Below are 13,780 nucleotides of genomic sequence, written 5' to 3' on the forward strand. Positions count from 1 at the left end.
AAAAGTTAGAAGACAGACAAGAAGAAAGCAGAAAAGAAAGCTGGAATCAAAATGATTAGAAAAATTAATTACCTGGAACAACAACAGTAGAACAAAATCCATTTTATTTTCTGTTTGGTGATTGGAATATGTCAACTTCTGAGAAATGTGCATCTATGATATCTTTGTATTTTGCTCAAAATAAGAGGAGATTATTGTCTGTTTCTGTTTCTCCAATGTTGCACTGTATACAGAGTTCGGCTTCGCTGGGTTTCCATGCCAGTTTTTGACTGCACATTTCTAATTTGTGGTCATGTATTCTTTATTTGGAGAGATCTTTCTGTGTTCTGCATGTGTAGCTGAGGTGAGGTATTCTGGCTTCGGTGTTGAGATTTATAGCAGTCCAGCCTGTTCTATTTCTCCAGTAGAAGGTGCATTGGTGTTCTATGGCCTGTTGTAATATTTACAGTTTTGCTTTTTTATCGGTAGGGTTGTTGCTTTTTGACTCCTGGGAGTTAGTGCTGTTTGGTCTGGTAGGTTTGCTCTATAGACTATGAATGGCTTTTTGCAGGGCTTTTGTTTTTCTTCAAAAAAGTGCCTGGTAGTGAAGGGAGTTTGTGTCACTGCTATTGAAGTAAAACCAGAATTCTCTTTTTTTTTTTTTTTTGTATGGTGAATTGTAAGAAAAAGCATTCAGGTTCTGATCTGACTCATTCTTGGGGGAGTTTATTTATTTATCCCATTTTCTGTACCACCATCCTAGCCTGAATCAGATTGCCCAATGCAAACTGGCTATGGAAGCAGATTATATTTACAGAATTAGAGGGGTAGGGTTCTGTCCCATTCTGTAGAGACCCCAGACTTCATTGCTGTTGTTCAACCTTCCTTGGGATTTGGGCAGGGGAGGGCGTGATGGCACTAACAGTGCCTAAGGATGGCAAAATCCTAAATCCATCATTGGGATTTATCGGGGGGTGGGGGGTCCCCAGTAAATAACAGTTACCTGGAGAGGTGGTGGGGTGAATAGGCATTTGGAGTGGGCCTTAAAGGAAGAAAAAGAGTGGGATTGAGGTGGAAGGAAGGGATAAAACCTACAGGAGAGGGAGAGCAGAAGTCCAACCCTACTACTGCAGCCTACTGTGCAAGGTGTATGGGAGAAACGATAACCTCCATGACAGAGAGCAGCAACTGAAGCAGGGGAAAGCCAGTCAAGGCAAAGAGATGAATAATATGAGAGAGAAAGAGGTCATGAATGTAGGCAAGCTTCTTGGAAATAGAATTCGCCTTCCATAGGAAGCACGAGAAAGGAAGAGAAGAGGGAGGGAGAAGGAGAATAGTGAGAAGACTGGAGGCGCAACGGTTTGATATGCACCAATGGGGTGAAAGCTGCCTTGGAGGGCCAGGATAGGGATTGATATCCCCAGCTGAGGGTATGAGGAGGAGCAGGAGAATGCAAAGAAGAGACATAGTGGTGTGATGACAGCGACAGGGATAAGATGCTGTCAGGGAGAGTGGAGATGGCTGGATGAGAGGAAGAAAACATTGAAGTTTAAGAGCAGTGGATAGTGCAGGTGACAGAATAGCAAGGGAGATTAAGATTTTAGGAAATGGGGAAAGTGGACTTGGTGTTGGTAGTGGCTTGCAGGAGCAGGGAATAAGAATAGGGAGGACTAGGAGGGGAAAAAATCTAGTAAAGCTATAAGAAATAAAGAGAGAGCTGTAACCTCCTCAGTGCCTGGCTGGCTACTCACACTCGAGATGAGTTCTGCTGATTTCTAAAGTCAACCACCAAGGAAGCTGGAAGAGGTAAACAAATAGGCTACAACCTCCCTGGTCACCTGCTTAGGAAAGATGGGGTGGGAGCAGCTCAGACCCGAGGTGGCTTGTGGTAACTTGTAGAATCAACCATCAAAACAACTAGAAGTAAGTAAACAAGCTACAGCCTCTCTGGCCAGCTGCTTGAGCAACACAGGGTGGGAGCAGCTCAGGCCCAAGGTGGGTTACGATGACTTCCAGACTCGACAGCCGAGGCAAGTGGAAGAAGAATGCAGATGGACTGCAACCTCCCCAGTGTTTGGACTTAACAGCACACAATAAACATGTTCCCAGTTACTCTGATATGCTGTGCATTGCCAAAAACGTGATAGCTTAAAATACACATGCTGATAAGTACATGTTTCAACTAGTAATTGAATATATGGTATTTTTATAGTGGATTGAATATATGGTATTTCTATAGTGAAACAGATTATCTTTATTATTTTTGTACCTAAGCCATCAGACGTCATGCTCAAGGTCATATTGAAGGACAGCCAAGGATAGGATTCAATCAGCTTTCTTTTGTGTATTGCCCTAGTCAGCTCCCAGCTATCTGTGCGGTCCTCCTGCAACTGCTACTCCCCCTTATCATATTGCTAGGATCAGTATCAGCACTGCTGCTGTGGCTGGGGTTCTCTTCTGTTCAGTTCTTCCTGCCTAGGGTAAGGAAGGAGAGCAGAGGCAGGCAGGGGACAGTAAGGAATACAGTTAGCCTAAGTGATGGAGCCCATGTAATGAGCTGTCCATTAAAACTGGGTGCTGAAATTCAGTACACAGTTTCTTCATGCACACAGTAAAAAAAACCCAAAACATTTTAATTCCTGATGCAGTAAGCTAATATTAGGGTAATGCATCGGGAGCTTAAAAAATGCGCTGACCTAAACAATGTGCACGAAGACATGCTTAGCACACATAAAATATGATTTATGGGCATAAAACATGTTTTTTCTGCACAGAAAACATATTTTGTGCACACAGTTTGTGTCTTCTGCACATACAGCATGATTTAGGAACACAAAACACGATTTAGGAGCATAAACCATGATTTCTGTGCATAAAAAGTTGGGCTCACAGAATGTGTTAGGAGTATAAATTGGCTCAGAAAAGTCGTGTGCCCGAAACACACATCACGCTATATGGGGCGGATTTTCAGAGCCCTGCTCGCCTAAATCCGCCCAAAACCGGGCGGATTTAGGCGAGCAGGGCCCTGCGCGCCGGTGAGCCTATTTTACATAGGCCTACCGGCGCGCGCAGAGCCCCGGGACTCGCGTAAGTCCCGGGGTTCTCTGAGGGGGGCGTGTTGGGGGCGTGTTGGGGGGCGGGCCCGGTCGTCACGGCGTTTCGGGGGCGTGTCGGCAGCGTTTTGGGGGCGGGTATGGGGGCGTGGCTACGGCCCGGGGCGGTACGGGGGCGTGGCCGCGCCCTCCGTACCCGCCCCCAGGTCGCGGCCCGGCGCGCAGGAGGCCCGCTCGCGCGCGGGGATTTACTTCTCCCTCCGGGAGGCGTAAATCCCCGGAGAAAGGTAAGGGGGGGTGTAGACAGGGCTGGGCGGGTGGGTTAGGTAGAGGAAGGGAGGGGAAGGTGAGGGGAGGGCGTTAGAGGATTCCCTCCAAGGCCGCTCCGATTTCGGAGCGGCCTTGGAGGGAACGGGGGTAGGCTGCGCGGCTCGGCGCGCGCCGGCTATACAAAATCGATAGCCTTGCGCGCGCCGATCCAGGTTTTTAGCAGATACGCGCGGCTCCGCGCGTATCTACTAAAATCCAGCGTACTTTTGTTTGCGCCTGGAGCGCAAACAAAAGTAGGCCTATTCGCGGAGTCTGAAAATCCGCCCCTATGTGCATAAATCCCAAGTGCAGGCCACAGACTCCAGGCTCAGTCCCAAAGACTAACAGTAGCCCTGTAAAATTTACTTCATTTCTGACCAGGAGATAAATTTCCAGACTTAAGAAAATCTGAGTAAATCTTATGCACCTCTCTGCACTGGGGAGTAACAGCTAATACACGGGGCTTGAATGAAGAGCGCTAATCTGTGTGCATATTTTTACTCGTGGTAGTGTACACATTTTTTGCACATAAAACTCATTGCTACATCAGAAGTAAAGTACACAGAACCAGGCGCTGCCATGTGTGCACAGCCTAGTGCATCTTATTACATCAGGGCCTGAGAAAGCCTGACCGTATTACAAGTCAGGCTATCCCTGGAAGAACAAAAAGTGGCAATCGTATTGTTTTCCCCAGCACCTTTGCAACGTTTAGTACTTTCACATTAAGATGATTTGTCTTAGAGGTGTCTCCTGCTGGGGGACTGATTTCCATTTAGCATATGGCATGCATGTTATTAAGCCAGTAAATTATTGTAGCAGATTGCTTTTCTAGTACATGTTTGCTGGATCTTTCCCACTCTCATCTCTTTTGTCGAGTAAAATCCGAGACATCTGAAGAAAAGGCCCAGGAGGCCCCAAGCACTAAAGTGTAAATAGCATCTATGTACTGGTTATTGTTGGTCCAACATGGTATCATAATCTCCAGAGTACCATTATAAAAGGTAGACAGAGATTCATTTTTATCCTCCACCTGCTTTCCATTGTTTTCTCTTGTGATTACCATGAGTAAAGCAAAGTATTTAAAATGAATTGTAGCAACTCACCAGAATTAAAGGGTGATCTTTCCTTTTGATTGGTTGTGATTCCTTGGGCTTATATGGATGTCCATGTATTGCATTTTTATACTAATCTTGCCATATATTTCTTGTGATTATGTTTGTGGTTGTGTTCTATTTAGCATCCTGCTGTAAAACGAATTAGCCTGACCTCTGCTCATGCAATAAGGTTAACGATCTTGGGGGAAGTTTGGTAGTAGCTTAAAACTGGCCTAGCTTGTCCCCAGCATATTCATTCTGGAACTGACTGGATCTGCTGGAATTTTCAGTCCCTGCAATCTACATGGGTTTTTTTTTTTTCCTGAAGTTTCAGGGAGCTTTCAGCATCTCAAGGTGCGTGCGTCAATCTTCAGCCAAATCTGCAGATTCCCAGCAAAATCCTGAACAACCTCTAGCAATTCTGGTGGCCTTTGGAGAAGGAGAGATTTCACGAACTGCATTACAGGAATTTCTGGGGGCATTTTTTTTTTAAATATGCAATAATTTTTTTCTGTCAAAAATTGTAAATTTTACATGAGAACAGTGGAAGAAGACAAAAAAACAAAACAAAACAGAAAAAGATTCAATGGGTACATCCAGTAAGCTCTCCTCAAGATCATGGGGTTTTTTTTATTGGCAAGCGGTGTTTTATGTAGATTCCACTGCATGTGATGTTGTATACTGGTTCAGGTCTAAAAGTCTCTCCAGGTAATCTTTGCTGGCCTGGTGTTCAATGTCTTTAACTAACCAGTCATATCTAAAATATAACCACAGGACTCATCACTGACCCAACATCACACAAGAACAGCTACAGTAAAAAAAAAATTAAAAATTAAAAAGTATGACAGCAAAACCCACTGTCCTTGCAAATAATGTGTATAACTGCAAACTGAGCAGTGGTGGCTCGAGTCATCATCGAGGCAACAATGCTTCTTAACTTAAAAGCCAGAATTAAAGAAAAGGAAAGGCTTTCCCCATTCTGTGGCCCACAGCAAAATACCTTTAAAAACAGCATCCTGTAAGTTTAGAGGGGGGGGGGGGGAAGCTCCTGTGTTATGTCTCACAAACATTAAATATAAAAAACAAGGTAAGCTGCTACACTAGCAGTGGCTGGGGAGCCTGGCATTGCCGTTAAGAGATACTGTAGTATGGATAAAGTTTGGCTTGTTTGTGACAATCCTGCTAGCTAGTGCGGTGGGTGCAGCAAGGACATTTCCAAGATTTTGCTAAAGCCCTTTTGCTTGACCTGTTTTTCCTTGTTGCATGCAAAACAGGTCAAACAAAAGGGGGGTGGGGAGGGGGGGTCGGAACTACAAGCCCATGCATGCAGTGAGGCAAAACCAGGACTGAATGAGGCCTCTTCAAGATGACTTGGGTGAGATGGCTGTCTTCCTCACCACTATGGCCAGTCAAGGCAGTGACTGTATAGCTCGGGATTGAATATTCTGCACATTTAGACCTGGTTTAATGGTGCCTGCTTTATACCAGACACTTAACTGGTAATTGTTCTTCTAAGATGAGTCAGACTTGACATGTTGATCTGACCTTGTTTCTAACTGGCAGCGGAGGTAAGAGGTTATGCCAGCCCTGCACGATCTGAAGACCCAGGGTCCATTCTTAATTCCCACTACTCACTAAAGTGACGTCCATTAAGTCATTTATCACCACTCCCACACCACTCCCACTGTGTTCAGCCTTTGCTTATTATGCAGAAGAAGATCTTGTAACCTCCATGAAAATTTGGAGGCAGGCAAAAATATAAATACGTACACAGGTAAGTTCTCAGGAGGCCAAGTTGAATATCCCCGAGACAATCCAAACATCTATTACTGAGCCTGAGACAAAATGTCACATTGGTGTTTATCCTATGCCCATTTCTCTAGAAATAATACAAATGACCTCTTTTGACAATCCTAATCTTACAAATGCACCTAGATAAGGCCATGTGTTTTCCCTGAACCTTGTATACTACCCATTCACCCTGTACTGGATTCCAAAGCACAAAGGTCAGGGGGTCTCTAGTGTGTGTGTGAGTAATTTGGAAATGTGTTGCCCAAATTCCATCTTCCCCTTTGTCAGGGAGTTGATATATGCAAATTCACATGGTTTAATTTAGCAATTTGTTGTTATGGTGCCTTGTGAAGAAGAGTCTCTCTGTCCACCTGTCCACCTGTCTTCCCTGGAAAGCAATGGGTCAATTTTGCTTTGCCAGTTTTTATCTTTTTCTTGTTTCCAATTCCACTATCACAGTAAGATGCCTGTGTAAAATGTCCAGAATGAGGCATCTGCTTCAGAGCATAACAGGATTGATGGGATAAAAACAGCGATATTCTTTAGAGCACTGCTAAGAATACAAAATAATGCATTTCTGGTTTGATTCTTACCCACAGCCTTTTCTCCTCCGGTTTCAGGGAGTAAATGAACTCAAAGAAGAAAGTACACATCTCTCTTTGTGTATGTGTGTTTAAGTGTGCAGACATAAGTGTGTCTAGGATTCTACATGTGATATTTGATCACAGAAATGTAACTTCATATCTATCTGCTTATTCGTTACACTAGCTTTAGCTTTGTGTCTTCAATCAAATTCACCTGGAATTGCATAAGTGGTTTCACATCTGGTAACATTGATAATTATCACTATTCCCTCCTGGATGGAGGAAACTGTTAGTCTTTGAATGGAAGTTTTCCAACGAACCCTCCTTTACCTATACAAGTGTGACACCTATGTACCCAACGACATGAGTGAGGGTGCAGCAGAACCAAGCCTTCTGTGCCCTATAAATAACATCAAAAGCTGTTTTCCTTCGCAGAGCTTAACCTAAATCACAGGTACACACTGCTGCACTTCCATTGCTGTGTGTTTCTCTACAGCATAGTTCTCATACTTACAGCTATACAACATTTCAAGAAACCCATCAACATGAACCTCCATGCATACATGTAATGCACTGCTCTGATTCCTTACATCACATGCTAATACTTTTATGCAAGGGAGTTGATATATCAAATACACATGGTTTAATAATGCTTATGCACACACACACACACACACACACATGTACACTCACATGCATTTCTTTGAGTTCATTCTCTTCTGCGAAATGACGTTGGGAAGGTGTGTGTGTCTATACGTCAGAGTCACCTAGCTGACTGGTAGGGGAGCTGAGTTTACATGATTACGTTGAACCATCTGTCGAGACAAATAAGGAAGCATGTACTCGCAACTGGCAGACTAGGCTTATTATGAGCAACTGGACAGAAGTGGCGATGCTTTGGAACAACGGAGACCCACTGGTGTTCACATGCTTGTCTGAAGATCCCCATTGAGCAGAGTCCTTTGTGTTTCTGTAGTTTCATTCAGTCTAGACTTGTCCTGCTTGCTGTCGCTTCGGTCCGCATCATCCATCCCGCTCACCCTGACAAGGCAGAGGACATTCTGAAAGCTCTTCTTGAAGTTGTCGGACAAGAAGGCATAGAGGATGGGATTAGCACAGCTGTTGGCGTAACTCAGCACTACCACAAAGTCCCACATGCCCTTCAGGGCTGGGGTGACTGTAATAGGGATGGAGACAGAGGTGACATTAAAAATGTAGAAAGGAAGCCAGCAGAAGATAAAGACCGCAACTACTATGGAAACCATCCGAGTGACCTTCTTCTCAGACCTTTTCCTCTTTGAAGAGCCCACTCTGATACCAGAAGACTTCACCTTTATGATGATAAATAAATAGCAAAGACAAATAATGCTAAGGGGCACGAGAAAGCCCATGATGAAGGCGTAGATGATGAAACCTGTGTACCAGGATTCGCCTGGCCAGGTGATTGTGCAGCTGCTTCTTCCATTACGATTTTGAATGTCAGCATAAATCATGATGGGCATTATGACCAACAGGGAAATGATCCAAACAGCAGCATTGACCATTTTGGCTGTTCTTGGTCTTCTCCACTTGGCAGACTTGATAGGATGGACCACAGCCAAGTATCTATCTATGCTCATGACAGTCAAACAGAAGATGCTGGTGAACTGATTTATTCCATCCACTGTTGTAATAAGCCTACAGATGGCTTTGCCAAAGGGCCAATGGACCAATGCCACCTGCATGGCAAGAAAGGGAAGTCCGAGCATAAAGAGCTCATCTGCTATGGCCAAGTTCAAGATGTAGATGTTGGTAATGGTTTTCATCTTGGCATAGCGCAGGATGACGTAAATTACCAGGGTGTTGCCGCCCAGCCCTACGATGCACACCACAAAGTATATGAAGGTGAGGATAGCATTGCTGGTCATGTCAAAGTGAATGCTTGTAGTATTCTGGGATGCATTGGTGGGCATCTGGGTGGAGATATTATCAAACTGATGAGGTGAGGCAATCCAGAATTCAGTGGTGTTTGCCAGTTCGGTGTAGTCCAGCTCCATTTTACTTCCTTTGCTTTTTAAATTAAGTAAAACAAGATCTCATGTTTAATGACCAAGATTTTGAGTGTGCAGTATCTAAAAAAAAAAAAAAAAAAGCAAAAACAAAAGCAAGAATTGACTTGATTTACAAATCAAAGTGGAACAATCTTATTTCTTGTTTCACATTAATATCAGCTTGAGGGCTAAGGAGGAAGGAGGGGTTTCTCTTGTATTCACTATTACCTGTATGGCTCTGTATTGATTCATCCTTACACTACTGCGCTGTCAGTGGTATTTAAAGAAAAGCTCATTTCTTTCGCCTACTAATTTAATATAAAAATGGTTCCTGTACAGAACATGTCATTTTAGAAGAATAAAGAACACCTTTTTGGGTTATTACAATTGATTAGACTTTGACAAGTCAACTTACCAAGTTATTTCTGCCAAAAAATATGTCTTTCAGATGAATTGGGGGTGGGGTGTATATTAATCTATACTACGTATATTTTAATTTATAGCCCTAGTTTTTGACTAGTGAAGTCTGGATTGTTTAATAATTAGGAAAATTCGTGCCTTAATATCAATGTATGCCAATTAATAGTTCCGCTGGAATAATCTTTAACAGACATTGACGGGCACACGGTTTCGTTTTGCCTCCGCACCTCCGAGAAGCAGCAATATTCAGCGGCTCCCCCATCTCTGAATCACTTCTAAAGAAGAAAAAAAAAACCCCACAACCACCCCACACACCTCTAGAAACCCTACCCCTGGTAAGAGAACAGTATTTGCTAATTAGAGCCGAGTTAGTCTGCCGCAGAACTGAGGATCGCCAGCGATTTGACATTTTAGCTGCAAAGTGAAGGGGGGAAACCCCTGCAAGGGGTTTCGATTCCCCTTTAGGCAAGGATTTTCGCACAGACAAAAAAACAACAACAACAACAAAACCAACCCCTCTGTTATTTGTTGACAACAACTGCTCGAACTCCCGGAGGGAAACAGCTGGAAATGTTGGGTGCAGGGAAAGCCCCTGGAGCCAGTCCTCAGGTGCTGTGCCGTGTTGGTTGTACGGAAGGCTAAAGAAGATTATTCCTGTCTTCAAATGCTACTTCTCCTGACTCTGGGTCCAGCACTGCGGGCAACGCTCGAGTGAAGGGATCCCGAGGAGAGGAGCGGACCCTGCTCTCCAGAGCCGCCAGACTGACTGTAACACCCCCCCCCCCCCCCCTATTCTTCCCTTCTCTTCAGAACAAAAAAAAAAACAACAAAAGACCAACAGAGCCTCTCTGGGCTTCTCTCGGAGAAGTTTCCACCTGTGGCTGCCTGGCGGCTGCCCCTCCGGTAATCTGGATTGGCACCGAAGTGAAAAAGAAAGAAAAAAAAAGCGCAAACAGACCTGAGGCACCAGCACTTCCATGCGGTGGGTCTCCTGGTCCTTCTCTGGTCGTCCAGGGGCCAAGGAAGCGCGCAAGGTGAGCCTTGCCCGGGCAGCGGAGCTGGGCACCACCCCCCCTGAGGCTTCTTGGACGAGCGGCAGCGGCGGCGGCGGCTTCGGCTGTTCACACACAGATGGAGCTCAAAGCTAAAAGGAGCCTTTAAAACGGCTTCTCCAGTGCACTGCCACCCACCCCATCCCCATCCCCACCTCCTCCGTGCCCCCACCACGGCAGCCAGCCTGCGTCACCGCTTGAATACTGCTCAGCGAAATCAACTGCTTCAATATCGATATAAAGCTATGTCTACACAGAGGAGGGGGGCATTATCTCCTTACTTCATGGGTTTTCCACATAGATCGGGGTTTGTTTTTTTTTATTTTTATTTTCCAAAGAATGCGTTCACGTTAAACATTTGAGCTCTGTGTTGTCAAAGAAGGTTCGCTGCATCCTGTGCCTTGAGATCCTGTCTCATGGGTCTCTTTCACACAACCAAAATGTGAAAAAGTACATACATGGATTTATATACATGTTCTTATGCGCCTTTATACGACTGGCTAGTCCCCTGAGCCCCGATTTTGCCCCTTTGGCAGTGCCAGTCCTTTATAACTCTTGAAATAAAAGCGTGCATCTAACGGCTAGAGATAGCCAAGTTGCTGCTCACTGGCAGTCCATTAAATGAAGGAACTGGAGTTGCCCCTGGACCTTTCCCATTGTCTCTGGGCTGTACCCAGACTAAAGCCAGGTGATCCCAGACCTAACCTCAAGAGGTCACTGGTCAGCTCTAGGTGCAATATTCTTCCATCTGTCTCCTCTCTTCTCCCCAGCAATCACTACAGCACAATCCCTGACTGTTATGTCCAGCTGCCTTGTGTACAGTGAGTGTTTCTGTTAAAAGCATATTCATGTATTTAATGTGCTAGTATGTTGGGGAGGTCCGACCAGCACCCCCATAAGTTTAGATTACAGCACAGACAGCTGCTAATAGTCCCCAGACAGGTCCAGGATTTCATGGGCATTCAACATGAAACATAGGGAGCACACCTTTCTGATGCTTTGAAGGTGTCGTACACAAAAAAATTCAGCAAAAAGATATAATACAATCAATACAGCCTACACAGCCTGGGTAGACAAAGAAAGCTTTCTGCAATAAAATACTTTAGGATTTGAATCCAGTCAGAAAAGAACTTGTGTGATTTGAGAACGCTCACGTGTACCAGTTACAGAGACATTTGATTGCTCACCAGTACTAGGTAGGCATTCAAACTGCCCACATAGATGTCACGCTTTGAGGTGATGCATTCTCTGTTTAGCACAATGTAACAATGCTCCACTTGGTCAGGCAAGATCACATGGCAAAAACAACCTGAGCTATTGCCCATGGACAGTTCTTGTATCCAGCCATAATCCACACCATGGTGTCATTAGACTTTACCTGCATTTCTTTAGAACATCTTTTAAATCAAATATGGACTACCACTATTAGTCAATAATGTACAAATATTGGCCCTTTATCTATTTATTTAAGCAAATTTATACCCCGTTGATCCACAAATCTCAGTGGGTCACAAGCAACATATTTAATCATTAAAACAACAGAACAAGCAAGGCTCTACTAACATATATATAATTATAGAGACAACATGACAAATGAAGGAATGATCATTTCAAAATGAATATTGCCCTTGTTTTTCAACTTCAGACAATATGATGGACTGCCAGTCACTATTCCCTCCCTTGAGGGTCAGAATATTTTACTTATCTTCACTGGCAGTCCATATAAACTATTAATTGGGAAATAGTGCATGAGCATTGCTGGTTGGATAATAATTCATTTTATCTTGTGATGTTTTCTGAGTCCATTATTACACATTTAAGATGTCATCAATTTTAGTGTATTTATTTCTTTGGATTTTGTTCACACCTTTCCATTGGTAGCGCAAGGCAAGGCACAATTTCAATCAGATACACTTCCCCAGAGGACTAACAATCTAAGGGACCACTATATAAAGCTCCCCCACCCCCCCTAGACTCAGCAAAGGAAAAAAGCCTTAAGTTTGTACCTGAGACAATAGAAGGTAAAGTGACTTGCCTGAGGTCACATGGCATGTTAGCAGGATTTGAACAGGGGCTTCTCTACCTGCTGCTCTAGCCACTAGGCTACATCACCTCAAAGAGCACTATCTGGTCTAATAGATAAAAAGCTTTACTTTCACATATGTTACATTTATATACCATCTTCCTTGAACAAAATTCAACCCAAAGTGGTTTACAGCAGAAATAGTACAATAACAAATACATCATAATACAGCAATAAAAATAGATCCATCCACAGTCCAATAAAAAAATGGTACTGGTGGAGACTGACCTGAACATGCTTTTATTTCTTTCTTTAAACAGTTTTGTACCACTCTGTCAACCATATATGCATATTCACACTTCATAAAATAACAAATAAAACATAGGCATAATAAAACAGCCCAAAATATTACATACATAACTGCTGGGGAGGATACAATCCCATGAGAAAAAAAAGGGCATTTCTGTGATAATTCAGTGTGAACTAGAACCAGACATGATAACATGAGCTGATAACATGTTTTAAGGCTCCACTTTGCTACACTTTGTAGAGGCTCCATAATCAAATTTAGAAAGTGTTATCAAGAGGAAACTTCAAACTCTTGTTTGTGAACAATGTGCATATACCAGACGTGTGAGACAGGACCAAATGGTCAAGTGATTTGATCAAGTTGCTTACTCATCTCAGCTATTTGCACATGTGCCTGTTTGAATTTTGAAATTGCTTCCTTTTCAAAGTACTATGGGTGTGAATGGCTGAGATACGTGGGCAGCTCAGGCAAATTCAGGAGCATTTTGGAAGTAGAGCCCATTTTCTATATGGCATATTTGGATGGCATTTGATGTACAAGAATTTTCCTGTTTGCTGGGTTTGCTTTGATTGTAATTGTCAGAATGTCTTTATGACATCTTCAACTACTGTGATAACAATGGGCTTTGTGACATCACTAACATCTAACTGGGCATTCCAATCCAAAGTAGAACCAAAGACAGTCATGCCATATGTGCTGGAAGTTTATTTAATGGTTTATATAATGAACTATAATGTAATATAAATTATGTAAGCTGTACTCTAAGATCAGAAAGCATTGGTTTGATGATTGAAGGTGGGACTAAAGCTAGATGTCTGCTTTTCATTCTAAACACAGGGGGCACAGAGAACTGTGGTTACCATTTGAATATGTAGAAATAAGGGTCAACAAACAAATTGTAGGTGAGATCTTTTTATTGAACTGTGTCTTGTTTTTCTGCAGAGATGGTGTAGAGAGAATAGTAATGACTAACTAATGCTCCCACTGTGTACTAATCAACTGAAATGGGTATGGTGTCAGGCATTAGAAAGCAAAAAGATAAAGAAAGTGCAAAACAGTGTACATATCTGATGGGTAAAAGACCTAACAGAGGCATTTGCAGCTTGCTGATATTGCATCCCCCATCTGCTTCTGT

At 43.4% G+C, this 13,780-nt stretch overlaps 1 protein-coding gene across 1 annotated transcript; it reads right to left on the reverse strand.

Annotated features, from left to right (window-relative positions):
* Nucleotides 1–7,733: 7,733 nt before the first annotated feature.
* SSTR2 (somatostatin receptor 2) lies at nucleotides 7,734–8,846 on the reverse strand. The gene has a single exon (XM_029597558.1). It carries the CDS (start codon nucleotides 8,844–8,846, stop codon nucleotides 7,734–7,736), a length of 1,113 nt encoding a protein of 370 aa, XP_029453418.1.
* Nucleotides 8,847–13,780: the final 4,934 nt, after the last annotated feature.

The sequence above is a fragment of the Rhinatrema bivittatum genome, chromosome 4 (assembly GCF_901001135.1).
Source record: "Rhinatrema bivittatum chromosome 4, aRhiBiv1.1, whole genome shotgun sequence".
NCBI classification, from domain to species: domain Eukaryota; kingdom Metazoa; phylum Chordata; class Amphibia; order Gymnophiona; family Rhinatrematidae; genus Rhinatrema; species Rhinatrema bivittatum.

Coding starts and splice junctions, on each gene's coding strand:
- SSTR2 (XM_029597558.1), bottom strand. CDS start 8,846: ATGGAGCTGGACTACACCGAACTGGCAAACACCACTGAATTCTGGATT.